Here is a 14,481-nt window from a genome sequence, read left to right as displayed (position 1 = left end):
TCCAGCACCTTTGGGACAACCATGACCTGGATGACTGAGCGTTTCCATAGACATGGGTCAGATAGGGTGCACAGGAGTGCCGAAGTGGCATCTTAATCACAAATAGGAGCTGGGAAGAGCGTGCATGTGGGGGAGACTCATCCCAGTGACTTGTGGTCTTTCTTGCCAGCTTTTCCTTTGACTTTCTGGGGAAGTTGGCACGGAAGATTCCATATGGCAGTCATGGGGCATGTAGCAATTGATCATAAGTGACTTTACGGTACTCAGTTGCCCTTATGCACCCAGATCACTATGACATGACCAAAACTCTAATAGTTTTGGAATTCCAAAACTCTAAAGACTGGTGATAGCCACTATACATTCAGTGCTGTTGTAACCTTGAATGGTTACAATGAATTATGGCTGTAAGTCAAGGAATACCTGTATACTCTACATGGGGCTGCCCTTGAAGAGTGTTCGGAGACTGCAGTTGGTCCAGAATGCAGCCGCGCGAGCAATATCGGGTGTACCTCGGTACACCCATGTTACACCTATCCTCTGCGAGCTGCACTGGCTCCCCATTAGCCTCCAGACGTGCTACAAAGTGTTGGTGATTACCTTTAAAGCCCTACATGGCATTGGACCTGGATATCTGAGAAACCGTCTCCTCCCAATGTCCGATAAGAACCCACAGGCTAGGCCTCCTCCTGGTGCCGTCGACCGGACAATGCCGACTGGCGACCACTCGGGGGAGAGCCTTCTCTGTAGCTGCTCCGGCTCTGTGGAACGAGCTACCAGCAGAGATCTGGACCCTTCCCACCCTCGTGGCCTTCCAAAAAGCCACCAAAACCTGGCTGTTCCGACAGGCCTGGGGTTGCTGATTTTCAAATCAGGTTCAACCCCCAATTAAACCGAATGTATGTTGTGTTTTTTAAATTGTTCGTATTGTTTGTATTCTCCCCCTGTGTGTATTTTATTTCATTTCATATTTGTAAGCCGCCTGGAGTCCCCCGGGATTGGGCGGCATATAAACCCATTAAATTGCGAATTGCTAATTGCTTGCTGGGGATAAAAAGAGTTGTAGTCCCAGCATATCTAAGTTGTATCAGATTGAGAAAGCTGTTCAGAACATCACTGAATTCTGAATGAATCATTTAATCAAAAAGAGGCATTGGATATTATTACTTTAGTCTTCCTGAAAAATATCCTGAGCACCCCTTAATTTTGTCACTGCTAATTTTCTGCAATGGTTAGGAGTATGCATGATGTGAGCACACAGCTTTGACTGCATTGCAAGCAGAACACTTTTATCCATTCTATTTATAAAGCTTACTTTATATTGGGATATTTATGGGGTACAATGATGTCGCTGTTCTTTAGCCATACAATGTCAGGATTGGGGTTTCCCCGGGCTTTCACATTCATTTCCAGTTTATCTCCTTCCTTGACACTCGTATTCTTCAGTTTTTCTACAAAAACCGGTCTTGCCAAATGTTCCCTAGCTATGATAGACAAAGAAACAAGTTATCAGAGGAATACAGTCAGGTACAAAATTATAACCAGAAACATCCCAGCCATCCCCTAAATCAGGGGTGTCAAACTCAAGGCCCTGGTGCTGGATCCTCGAAACAACAAAGGACCAGCCCACAGTGCCTGTGCCAGTGAAAATGGAGTTCAGGAGGGCTGCATTCATTGACAGAGGGTTGCAGGAAGACCTTGGGAGCCCATTTTCATAGTAGAACATTCGGGCCACCACAGGTGCCCCCAACATAAGTGATGTTGAGCTGACCATGCCCACCATAGTCATGCCCACCCTGTCCCACAACGTCAAGCACAACCCGGATGCAGCCCTCAATGAAATTCTGCTCTAAATTAATAGAATAAATACCTTCCACTGTCAAGGTCATTGAAATGGATGATTTTCCTGCTCTGTTTTGAGCAATAACAACCCATTCCCCTGAATCCGAAGGCATTGCTGGAACAATAATCATGGACTGTGTGCCATCTTCCTTAATCACTATTTTGTGGGTATAATCATTAAGAACTTGCTGACCTGCAGACACAAATACAGGTATCATTTCAGACTGAGCATTAACTTCCTTTTAAGCGAATCTTGGGTTTTACAGAAGATGGGTTTTACAGTGATCAATAGAAAGCTTTCATACCATTTTGAAACCAGTACGTCTCTGGCATTGGTCGGCCCACAACTTTGAGGTCAAACCTTGCCGTCTGCCCCTCCGCACATTTAAATGAAGTCGGCTTCAGCACAAATACTGGCTTGTACAACCTTTCCAGCTGTGCTTCATCTGTCTCATCCAGCCTGCGTGCAGGAGAGCGTGAAGGCGAACTGCGTGCAGGGGAACGGCTTGGGGATCGAGGAGAAAGAGATCTGAAAAGATAACGTGTTAACATGTACAGTTACACCTATCGGGCAATGTCTCATTATTCACTAGAGTCGGTTCTTTTATTCTAAACATGGTGCACAAAGTCTAATGCTATAAGGTTAGGTCTTTTTACCACTCTGTAAATATTTATGTATGCAGTAAAGGTCCCTGTGCAGCATACGATATCAATACAATTAAAACAAAGCTAGTACTATCTCTGAAAATGCCTATAATCATGCAAAACAAAAAATATTTGCGTTAACCTTTGCCTTTTGCTTCTGCTTTTATCTAAATAAGTACCATTCACTTGTCTAAATAAACAAGGATTAAGGAATAGATATTATCTGTAGGCTGGATTAAATGAATGGCTACTCAAGGAAACATACATACAGACCAGAGAAATGGTGAAGGATATGAACAGGATTTAGGACAGCCCAAAGGTGCTTTTTCAAGAGGCAACTGGACTTTCTGGTGTTTCTTTGAAGGCTTCTCATCCAAGAAGCTTCTGAAGAGCTGAAGAAGCTTCTTGGATGAAAAGTGAAACGTTTTCAAAGAAACACCATAAAGTCCAGTTGCCTCTTGAAAAAGCACCTTTGGGGCAACCAGGACCTGAATGACTGAGAATCTCCATTTAGGACAACCTTGATTAGAGACTCATGTATCCTGCTTCAGGAAACGAAACCGCCCGCCAAATCCTGTACCCCACGAGGGGATATCTCAGATGTAATAGAAAATAAAATAAAAAATTGAAATATTGTGTGATCGTAAAATCTTCCAGGGATTGACTATTTTTGTGCAACACTTTACGAGATTATGAACTCAGCCATTTTGAAAGCGGATACGTGAGGTGATTGTGCTTGAATGAATGCCTTCCTCAATATATGGCAAATCAGGAGTTTTTGATCAGCAAAAGGCTTATGGTGTGTACAAATATCACCCCGCTCAGCTAACACCGGTAATTTCTAATAAAACTACCTCATAATGAAATAAAACAATTACTTGGGAAGGAGGAAGGGGAATCAACTAACTAACTTATCAGCTGCAAGCATTCACTTAACAACTATGGCAAGAAAGGTTGCAAAATGGAGCAGAACTCACTGAACAAATTTCCGATTTAACGACAGAAATTTTGGGCTCAACTGATGGTCTTAAATCGGGGACTACCTGTAGTCAAATCATAACTAAGGCAAGATTGTTCCTTATTCTTACCGATATCTTCTCATCATTTCCGGTGATGGGATATAACCTGGAGACCCAGTAGGTCCCACAGGCTCGACATATAATTTTGCTGAGCAAATGGCATTTCCTTTGACGTTGCTGGCAAAGGCCGTGTAAATGCCTTCATCTTCAGGCAAGACAACAGGAAAACGTAGACTGGCTCTGCCATCTGGCAGGATCTCCATGTAGTAATGGTCTCCATGTCTGATACGCTTGCCATCTTTGTACCATGCAATCTGCATTAAAGAAGTTACAAAGCTACATGAGAGGCGAGAATGTTGAGCAGGCTTAGGGTTAGGATTTGGGTTAGATAATTTTGAGATGGACCTTCAGTTCCATAAATTACAGAACATTGTTTACTAATGTGCATTTTTCTTGTCTGTCTGTCTGTCTGTTTCACAACAAAAGAAAATATCTGAATCTCTAAATATTAAAGCAAAAGTTCCAAATCTGAGAATTGTTTACCTAGCTAGTAATCAAAACAATCAGTTTGGAAACAGACTTCAGATATACTGTATAGGTCACTTTCAGCTGCTTGGATTCATTTGTTTGAAGTGCTTGTAATAAACCTAAATTATTATTTTTAACCAAGATTAAAATCAACGTGGCAAAAGAGTCCGCTACTATACTGTAGTGCAATTTCATACTGTAATGCATTCAATCAATCTATCAGGATAGAGCTAGAAAAGACCTTGGAGGTCTTCTAGCCCAACCCCAACCCCCGGTATGGTATAGATCTTATATTAGTGATTGGCAGACCTTTTCAACACCAAATGTGGGAAAAGGAGCGCACACACATGCACACCACCCAGAAGAGGAGCTGCCCAGGGGAAATACACGCACTGGAAAAAGCACTTCTGGTTTCCAGCGGGCGCATGTGTGACGCCCAACTAGACTTCCGGTTACTGGTATGCATGCACATGTGACGATCAGCTGGCTGATGCACATTGGAAAGCGGAAGACCAGCTCTACCAGTTTCCAGTACTTCACAGATGAAGGCCAGTTGATCATTGTATGCACATGCACACCAGAAACCCGGAAGAGGAACCGGCGATAACATGCATGCCAGGTGACATAGCTCCATGTGCCACTTCAGGCACACATGCCATAGGTTCGCCATCATGGCCCTATACCATTCCAGACATGTGGTTGTCCAGTCCCTTCTTAAAAGCCTCCAGTGATGGAGCACCTACAACTTCCCAGATGAGGTAGAGAAGTGTACAGATAATCTATTGCTGGCTCTTCTGAAAAGCAAATGCATTCATACCTTAGGCAAAGGATAGCCAGTCATCTTGCAATGGAAGGTCACGCCGCTTCCCTCAAAGATTCTGTAATTTTTTAGTCTTAATTCAAATCCTGCTTCAATGGTTTCAGATTCAGGAATGTCAACTACCATCTCTTCTCCATCTTCTTCAAGGAGTTCTTCAAGTGTAATCTTAATAATCCGGTACTCAATCTCTTTCATAAGTCTTTCTTCAAAGGAAGAAATATGGAACTCCTGCAAAAAAAAAAGAGGTGGGTTTATTCCAATATTTAACAAAAAAAAACACCTTGTGAAGAAGACAAAGAGGAAGGAAAGAAAGAGTGAAAGTACACTGTCATGTCTAATTTTGAAAGGAAAAAAATATTTTGTGACATACTTCTGCCTCCCATGATTCTCTAGCATCCTCTCATGCTGATAAATTATTAATATTATTCTTAATAACTGACAGCAGACCTTGGCTGTCGGACAGATAATATTTCCCATGAAAAATAGATTTCTCATAGGCTGAAGGAGCTACTGCTAAAATGACAAGTAGAAGGACTTAAAATAGAAAGACAAGGGGGTAAAAGGAGAGAAGGAGGACATGCAATGGCTGGCAAAGCAAAATGGATTTAGATAAGGCTAGTTATAAAAGCTTGATGGTTTCCTAGGATGATTGGGCTAAGACATCTGAAATGGATCAGAATGTGATCTGGACTCCACAGAACTGAAGAAAAGTAGGGGGTATCTTGAGAGAAATCTACATAGTGAAGATGGCCTCTGTGGGAGAATGAAGATGAAGACAAGAGATAGAAAGACCAGGACAACAGAATAACAGAGCTGAAAGGGATCTTGGAGGTCTCCTAGTCCAACCCTCTCTTCAAGCAGGAGACCCTATACTATTCTAGACATGTGGTTGTCCAGTCTCTTCTTCAAAGCCTCCAGTGTTGGAGCACCCACACCTTTTGGAGGCAAGTCTTCCCACTGATTAATTGTTCTAACTATCAGGAATGTATTTCTCTGTAAGAGAGATAGAGAGAGGCCCAGGGCTAGTTTGAGAGAAAATGCCAACCAATATGATTATCTCCGTAATTAACTCTAAATAGAAAATAGGAAGGGAATTAGACATAGAAATACTGAACATTTACTGAATCTTTCAGGTTGCATACATATGCTATAGGAAATAGGTAACATTAAATGCCTGCTAATCTTTAAGCCATGATAGAGGGAAGTGGAAATATAGAGAAAAGGAAGAAGAAGAAATGTGGCATCTTTATCGATAAATAAATGCTGTCATATTGCTGGCATACCAGAAATGGCAATTAAAACTAAACTTGGTTCGTTGTGATAATGATAACATCACAAGTCTTGTATGATGTCCAGAGGTGGTATTCAGCCAGTTCTGAGTGGTTCTGGCGAACTGATAAAGGAAATTTTGAGTACTTAGAACTGGCAAATACCACCTCTGGCTGACTCGGCCTCCATCTATTTGCTGCCTCCTGAATCCCAGCTGATCGGGAGCCGAGATGGCGCAGGGGTTAAATGCAGCACTGCAGGCTACTTCAGCTGACTGCAGTTCTGCAGTTCGGCTGTTCAAATGAGGGTTGACTCAGCCTTCCATCCTTCTGAGGTGGGTAAAATGAGGACCCTGATTGTTGTTGGGGGCAATATGCTGACTCTGTAAACCGCTTAGAGAGGACTGAAAGCCCTATGAAGCGGTATATAAGTCTAACTGCTATTACTATTGCTATTGCTATAGCTGGGCCTTTTTCTGTTGCTCTGCATAGGAGAACAGAGCTGGAAAGCAGGTTAGTGGGGTAGGAAGGGAATGGGGATTTTACAGTATCATTGCCCTGCCACGCCCACCAAGCCATGTCCACCAAGCCATGCCCACAGAACCGGTAGTAAAAAGTTTTGAATCCCACCACTGATTGATGTCGTGCCCTAAAACCCATGAGCCCACACAAACCTGTGACCCACTTACTTGTTCCTCTGCAAATGTCCTGATTAATACAGTATCTTTTGCCATTTTCTTCCTAATCAGGGCTTGTTCTTTTTCATATTCTTTTTCATAGTCAGCATATAAAGTGGGTGGGGCAACCGCAGCTATTTTGGGTTCTTGAACATAGGCAGTTACTTCAGTTTGATACATTGTTTGTTCTTGAGATTTAAGGTAGACCTCATAAGCAGCTAAAGAAAAAAATAAATAAAAAGTAGTTAAAATAGTTAAAAATAATTGTAGCAAGAACCTTAATGATAATTCCTTAACCATTGACATACTTCCAGCTTAACACGTTTACAGCATTATATTTTAAACAGAACAATTTATATTTATAAACACCCATTGCTAAATAGAACACTTATGTGTTTACAAGTTGGAGAGATTAATTCTACCCTCTTTTTATAACTAAGTAATAATTAGAGGCTTTAATGAATATTTTAAATCTCTGGTTCCAAATAATTTATGGAGACTTAGTGTGAACTATTAATCTCTTGGCTTGTAGCTGACTACTAGAAGTGCATGTTGGAATTAATAATTGGCCAAGTATGACAGTGCTGTGCTCTTTTATTAAAAAGATAAAGAGTCATTAAATATGATCAACGCCAAATATTAAATTTAACTCTTCTTTTTTTTCCTACGCAAATCTTGCCCTTCATTAGCTTCTCTAATAAGATAATTGGCAAGTCTAAGCTAGCATGAACATACACACTGGTTCCTTCCTGTGAACAGCGTAGCTATTGACCTCTCCACAACATGGTTTGTATATAGTTAGAAGTGTTATACAAACAAAAGGCAGATATCACTTTCAGCTGCACAAAAAGGACAGCCTGGTCCTTTGACCAGAAGTATTCAGATGATACCTTTAGTTATAAGCAAGTACTTTAGTAATCATGTAAGCATGTACGTGCATAGTGATGTTCCAGTTCACATTTTATCACTGGCATCCTTGTGGCAGCTGTCGATATATCTGGCTGCACAGAATATGGCTGTATACATTCCACTATCTATATATAAAAAATAGCTCCCTCCCTCCCTCCCTCCCTCCCTCCCTCCCTCCCTCCCTCTCTCTCTCTCTCTCTGTATGTGTTTGTTCCAGCATAACTCTGGAACGCCTTCAGCAATTTCAACCAAACTTGGTACACAGATGACTTACTCTCTGGAAACAAATACTGTGGGCATAAGACACCCCTAACACCCCTTGGGCTGTGTGTTCTGTTAAGATGCAGCCAGTTGTGCCTTAAATGGCTTCTACTGTACTGCTGTAAAATGGATTCTACTGTACAGCGCAGTGGAGTTGCCATGGTAATAGCTTCACATTACTCCACAAGGGAGCTCCCTCTGGTAAGGGGGAAATCCAACATTAGAAATTACATTTGGGCCAGACATTTCCCCCTTATAAATAAATACCCGGGCAATGCTGGGTTTCTTGACTAGTAGTTTATAAAATCTATTGTTTGCTTGTTTATTTCCTTGTCCAAATGTTTTATATGGCCATCAGTCTTATGACAGGGATTCTGTTTATTATTCTTGGACCATATTTAGGATATCTATTGTTATTTTATTCCAAATTACTCCATTTGCTCCTAATGTTTTAAATAAGGGCAGTATTTACCAAATCAATTTTCCCTCATGGTTCTTTAAAATCCATTTTCACCACTTCTTATTCACTTACCTTCTTCTAATAAGGAAGCTGATGCAGAAACTTCCCCATGTTTGTTACGAGCAACAATAGTATATTCTCCGGCGTCATCAGCAAAAGTCATAGAAATTTCAAGTCTGCATTCCCCAGTTTCTTTTTTATGAATAATTTTGTACCTTTAGGAAAACAACAAACAAACAATCCTTCTAAAAATGAAGAATTACAAAGGCAACACTTTCAAATCTATTGTCTCCAAATGAGAACCAAATGCTTCAAGAGTTTGAAGGCCTTAAGGCAGCCTCATTCTGCTCAAGAGGAAGCTGCTCCTTCAAGAGATAGAACAATGGGACACAAGTGATAGGAAAGATATTGCCTCTGAACAGTGGTGAGATTCAGCCAGTTCGCACCTATTTGGAAAAACCAGTTGTGAATTTTCTAAGCAATTCAGAGAACCGGTTGTTGGAAGAAATCTCATTTTGTTTTTTTCTACTTTATAGAGCTAATCCAGTAAGGAAGGCAGGAAAGAAACATTCTGGTGTTGTTTCTAGCCTAATCTTTATTGCCCAGCTTACAGAAACTGCTGCTCCAGTTAACCCTTATTACATTGTAACAGCTAAGGTGAAGCACTCATCAACGTGAGTGATGTTGAGTTGGCCATGCCCACCTAGTCACATGACTACCAAGCCCCACCTACCCATCTGGTCATTAGGGCAGAGAGCTGGTTGTTAAATTATTTGAATCCCACCACTGCCTCTGAATGGTTCAGCCAGATTTGGCAAAGTCTGACTTTCACATGAGGCAGAGATTCAATGGGCTTAACAGCACCTCCAAAATTGAAATGCTTTACAAGATCAATTCCTGTTCACACGTTACCTCCCAAAGGAATTCCTTTAAGAGAGAACACCCTTCCGGCCTAGACTATTTTTCCAAACTCCATATATATACAGTATATCTTGGAAGTAATATGGCCAGTGCACTTTGCGCCACAGACATTAAAGTTACATCATTATGCAATGTGAGAAAGACGTTTATCTTCCAATTTCAGGTCCAATCTCCTGATAATCAAATAATTAGGAACTATACCATTGGGGCAGCATTATATATCATGTTTTCCTGAAAATAAGACCTCCCCAGATAATAAGCCCAATTGGGCTGTTGAACTCATGCGCTAAAATAAGCCCTCCCCTGAAAATAAACTTCCCCAAAAATATTGCAACACAGCAGCAGCCATGAGGTGACTATGCTTGCTGCCTCCTGCACCTTAAAATAATAACACCTTCCCCAAAATAAGGCCATGTGGGTTATTTCAGGGGTCAAAAGAAAATAAGACCCTGACTTATTTTTGGGGAAACATGGTAGTAATTCATCTGTTTTATGCATGGAGTTCTTTACTATAAAATGTTAATGTACCTGTAGCCTGTAGTGATTGGAAGCCCAGCTTTCTTCCAGTAAACATGTGGCTTTGGGTTGCCCCCAACCTGGCACTCAAAAATGACACTTCCACCTTCAATTAACTTCTGTACAACAGGTTGTATGATAAAGAATGGAACTGCAGCTTCTCCAGGTACTTCTTCTTCTGCAGCAATTTCTGCCATTATTACATCTTTGGACTCCACATAGCTAGATGTATTATAAGAAAAAGTGAAAAAAAAGGAGTGGAAGTGAATGCTGTTACATTAGCTATCATTACAAAACCAAATCTGCACAATGATTTTAACAAGTACCGTTTTTCTTCGATGACCTCTTTTGCAGAAACAGCTTCTTTGGTCTCAAACTCCTCTGAGACTATTTCAAAACAAAAGAATAACAAAACTGGCATTAAGATACTTTCCAAAATGGATCACTAGCAGAGATACCCTACAAAATGCCACTGAGAAGGGCCACAAATTAAATTATATAATGATGATGTAGGGATTCACTTTGGGATATTATCCTTCTAGGAATAATTTTGGAAAAGAACAGTTTTCAAACTGACCAAGTACAAGAAATTTTTAATCTAGATTATACAATTTAGATCAAATCGTAACTTTGGATCCTGGATATTTACATATTTATAATCAGAACATGCCACTTTCCTAATTTTGATTCAACAGGAAATCACATTTTGTCCAAAATAAAAGTCTTTCTTGTCTTGTGCAAACCACATTGTGCATATAATCTGAATTAGGAAAGCATTAGTCCCTGAATCTATAATGCGTAATGTATTTTCCCTCATCAGCTACATTTTTCACTGCATTGCAACTCTTGCAATCATCTTGTGAAAAGTTTCATGTTCAGAGTTGGCTAACTAATTTTGTATTGATCTCAGTCAAAGCAATGGATGATGACTGAATCAAATCACAACTTCTTTAAAATAGTTTAATGAAATCAGTTTTTTTAAAAAAAATTCAGCTGCTGCTTTTGCCTGATTTGATAGTTTGTCTGTGGATTGGATTTATAGGATGAATGAGTTTGTCCTTGCAACATGGTGCAATTGCTTTGTACAGTAATGAAAGAAATGTCTTTTTAAGCATGACCTATTTGAGATATTGAGAAGGATTTAGATCACATTTATTGGGTGAGTTGCATGTTTCAGTCAAGAAGAGGAGTATACTTTGAAGGGAATAAAACATGAGCAAAATGTCTAGTTTTTTTTTTTCCCTTTGGGCATAAAGGCTGCCATCATCCCTACAATGTCAGGGTGAAAAATAATTTTTCTATCCGCCCGGTGATAAAAACATCCTGAGTTTCATGACTGAGGAAGATTTAAAGTCTCTGGTCCAAAACTCTGAACTACCACCCCAAAATGCTTTTGGATTGATGGGTGTGATAAAAATTATTACTTGTGTACATAAAGATACAGAAGAGTGGAGTTGTGACTGCTTTATTCATAGTCTTTAACAATTCAGTGAACCCAATGAGTGGGGAAGATGACCTGTTTGTTTCTACCCATTCAACCACTTATGTAAGATTCCTTGATATTATACCTATATAATAGTATATTCAACAGACTGCCCACCCAAAACATGTGGCCTCTGTTTCTCTCCATACTTGCCTTGTACAAGGAGGTAGCATGAAGTGCTAACACTTCCTGCCTCATTGGAAGCTGTGCAAGTAAATTTCCCACTGTCTTCTGCAAAAGCTTCTCGGATCAAAAGGCGAGCAACTCCTGACTCAAAGGTAATTTGAAAATCAATGGAACTCTCAATGTGGTAGTCCTCTCTGTACCAAGCAACAGTGGGAGCAGGATAGGCAGAGATGCGGCACTCCAGGGTGACGGACTCTCCCTCCATAACAGTCACATTTTTCAGCATCTAGATAGAAAGCAAGAAATAATCTTGTAGTTACCTAAACAAGTTACCAGAAGTTTGGATTGCCCCGCTTCATTTTATAGAACCAGGTAGGTTCATCTCAGAGGTGGGTTCCAGATCTCGTTCCAACCGTACCGGTTGGAATGGGCCCGGCGGCGTTCATATGGATGTGCGCAGTGCATGTATGCATCTTAGTGCCTCCATCTTAGCGCCTCCTTGAGCCTGCACAATGCTCCAGCTGCTCAGCGGAGCAGGTGCTGTATGCGCCATATGCGTGTGTGAAAGGGCCGAAGACTTAAAAGACCGGTAAGAAGCTCAGGCAGGCATGCGGGCCCTCTGGCGCACTGTACCGGAACGTTATCTGGTGCTCTGGGCAGGCTCCGGTACGCCCGTACCGGGTCGTACCACCTACAACCCACCACTGGTTCATCTTTACAAAGTACAGGTTTATAAATCCTTAGTAAGACTACACTTAGAATATTACATCCAGTTTTGGTCACCATATTATAAAAAGGATGTAGAGCAGGGGTGAAATTCAGCAGGTTCTGGCAGGTTCTGGAGAACCAATAGCGGAAATTTCCAGTAGTTCGGAGAACCAGCAAATACCACTTCTGGCTGGCCCCACTCCCATCTATTTTCTGCCTCCCAAGTCCCAGGTGATTGAGAGGGAATGGGGATTTTTCAGTAACCTTCCCCTGCCATGCCCACCAAGCCACAGCCACCAAGCCACGCTCACAGAACCAATAGTAATTTTTTAAAACTTTTTGATCCTACTGGTCACTTGCTTGAATTAGCCACCAGTATCATATGCAAAGTTTCCACTATTCATTTTCACCCACGGAATAGATTCATGCATACATAAATCTCTGCTCCCTCAATTGAACTGAATGGTGAAATTCCTTCATGCAGTTTTATTCCAGGCTGCAATGTTTGTATGTAAGAATCGGTTTCAATATCTTCTCTACTTTCATTTTCTATACACTAGATGGCAGTAGAACTGCACCATAGTTTTATGATTTTTTTTAAAAAAGAAGTTACTCAAAAGATCACTACGGAGTAAATCAGCCTACCTATCAGCAGAACATTGATTACTTACTGAGACTATAGACGGGGGTGTAGCGGGAACTTCTGTAGGTTTTGGAACTCTAGCAGCTTCGATCACCTAGGGAGATTTCACACAAAGTTAATTGGTGTCACACAGCATTTTGTTCAGCCAGCAGCATGCGTGAGAACAGAAACAAGCCAATGGCCATCTTGTTTGGGTCTTTTCTATTGCTTGCTCTGTCTCCAGAGACAGAAAACAATGTCACCCCAGATGGTATACAAAGATCAGCAAGAAGAGAGGGAAACCTTTAAAAGGGGGGAAGGCTGGTGGAAAAAAAAAAGGAAAGATAAAGAATGCATGCGAAGACTGGAAGGTGCTTAATGACGAACCTTGGGTTCAGCCTCTGGCATTAGTTCAACGTGTTCACGTTCCTGCACCAGTCCACCTGTCACACTCACACCTATTTCTCTTTTTATCTCAACGCCATAAAGCCTCTGATGGGTTTCAGCAGGCGTCTCTACGAAAGGGAACTGTGGAGAGATGACTTTTTCTGGCATCACTCTGGGTTCAGGAGACTTTGCAACTGGACGTTTCACAGGTTTGGTGATCTTAGGAACAGACGTTGTTGCTAACTCTTTTTCCAAAGTAGCTATAGCAGATCCTGCTATGGAAACCTAATCATCCCAAGAGTAAAAAAAAAAAAAAAAAGTTACCACCGCTAGCTACACACACACACACACACACACACACACACACACACACACCTTTATGTATATATATAAATACATGTAACATGTAAATGTTATGGTAAAATACAGCTTCTTTCTTGCAGCTGGTATTTGGTTCTAACCTTTCGGAAACCGCACATTATTTTTCTCTCTCATCGATTGGCTGTGTTTTTACAAGAAGCGATTAAGCAATACTCCCATTGGGTTTTTGAAATGAGAAATTATATTTTAATCGTTCAGTGTTGTTTACATTCATATGTTTGATGATATTATTCACATCGCCAATCGAAGTTCCTAATCTGCTATGAAGCCACAATTGGTCTCATAAAAGTCATACACCTCTATCTTTGTCCAGTAGATATAATGACAAAACTTGTCTGCAATATTTAGAACATTAGATTTTATTCACTAGAACACTATTATGCAACTAGGATTTACATGTTGCATTATGTATAACAGACGGAATATACTTGTATTTTCATGTATTTTGTCTTTCTTTGCGAGAAAAAAAGGAAGACTACAGTATCTGAGATAATATGAAGCCAACCACCATAACATTATTTACATGTATTTTTTTTTTAAAGTCATCCTCTGTACAATGATGAAGTAACACAACTCTGTATTGGAAAAATGGATCGGATTAGATGGAATGGTTAGATGTTGAGACCTGTAAAGGAGGCAATTAAAATGTCAAATGGAAAAATGAGAGGGGTGAAAAATAAACGGTAAAGCAAAACCCATGTAGTTTTGGGATTATAAATATACAACATGTTAATTCCTATACAGATTTAGTATATTCAACATGACCAGCTGAAAGACAGAACAAACACTATCACTCTATGAATTATTTGATTAATTTAGGAAGTAAGAATTTGCAAATAATGCTTTACCCTTTCCAGAAAGAAACGAGTATGCCAGGCATTTTAGATCCCTTTCTCTACCTTTTTCCTTGT

The 14,481-nt window shown here is 40.6% G+C and overlaps 1 protein-coding gene across 1 annotated transcript in view; it reads right to left on the bottom strand.

Annotated features, from left to right (window-relative positions):
* LOC116522425 (titin-like) overlaps window positions 1–14,481 on the bottom strand; it is a 309,289-nt gene that overhangs the window by 275,567 nt on the left and 19,241 nt on the right. The window contains 12 exon segments of the mRNA XM_032237329.1: window positions 1,313–1,481; window positions 1,868–2,032; window positions 2,145–2,368; window positions 3,573–3,817; window positions 4,849–5,079; window positions 6,809–7,014; window positions 8,499–8,641; window positions 9,876–10,085; window positions 10,190–10,250; window positions 11,500–11,758; window positions 12,852–12,917; window positions 13,190–13,474. Of these exon segments, the coding sequence (XP_032093220.1) occupies window positions 1,313–1,481; window positions 1,868–2,032; window positions 2,145–2,368; window positions 3,573–3,817; window positions 4,849–5,079; window positions 6,809–7,014; window positions 8,499–8,641; window positions 9,876–10,085; window positions 10,190–10,250; window positions 11,500–11,758; window positions 12,852–12,917; window positions 13,190–13,474 (2,264 nt within the window).

This window comes from Thamnophis elegans, chromosome 1, assembly GCF_009769535.1.
Source record: "Thamnophis elegans isolate rThaEle1 chromosome 1, rThaEle1.pri, whole genome shotgun sequence".
NCBI classification, from domain to species: domain Eukaryota; kingdom Metazoa; phylum Chordata; class Lepidosauria; order Squamata; family Colubridae; genus Thamnophis; species Thamnophis elegans.
Note: the sequence above shows the minus strand (reverse complement) of the source record. Positions and strands in the feature narration are given on the sequence as shown.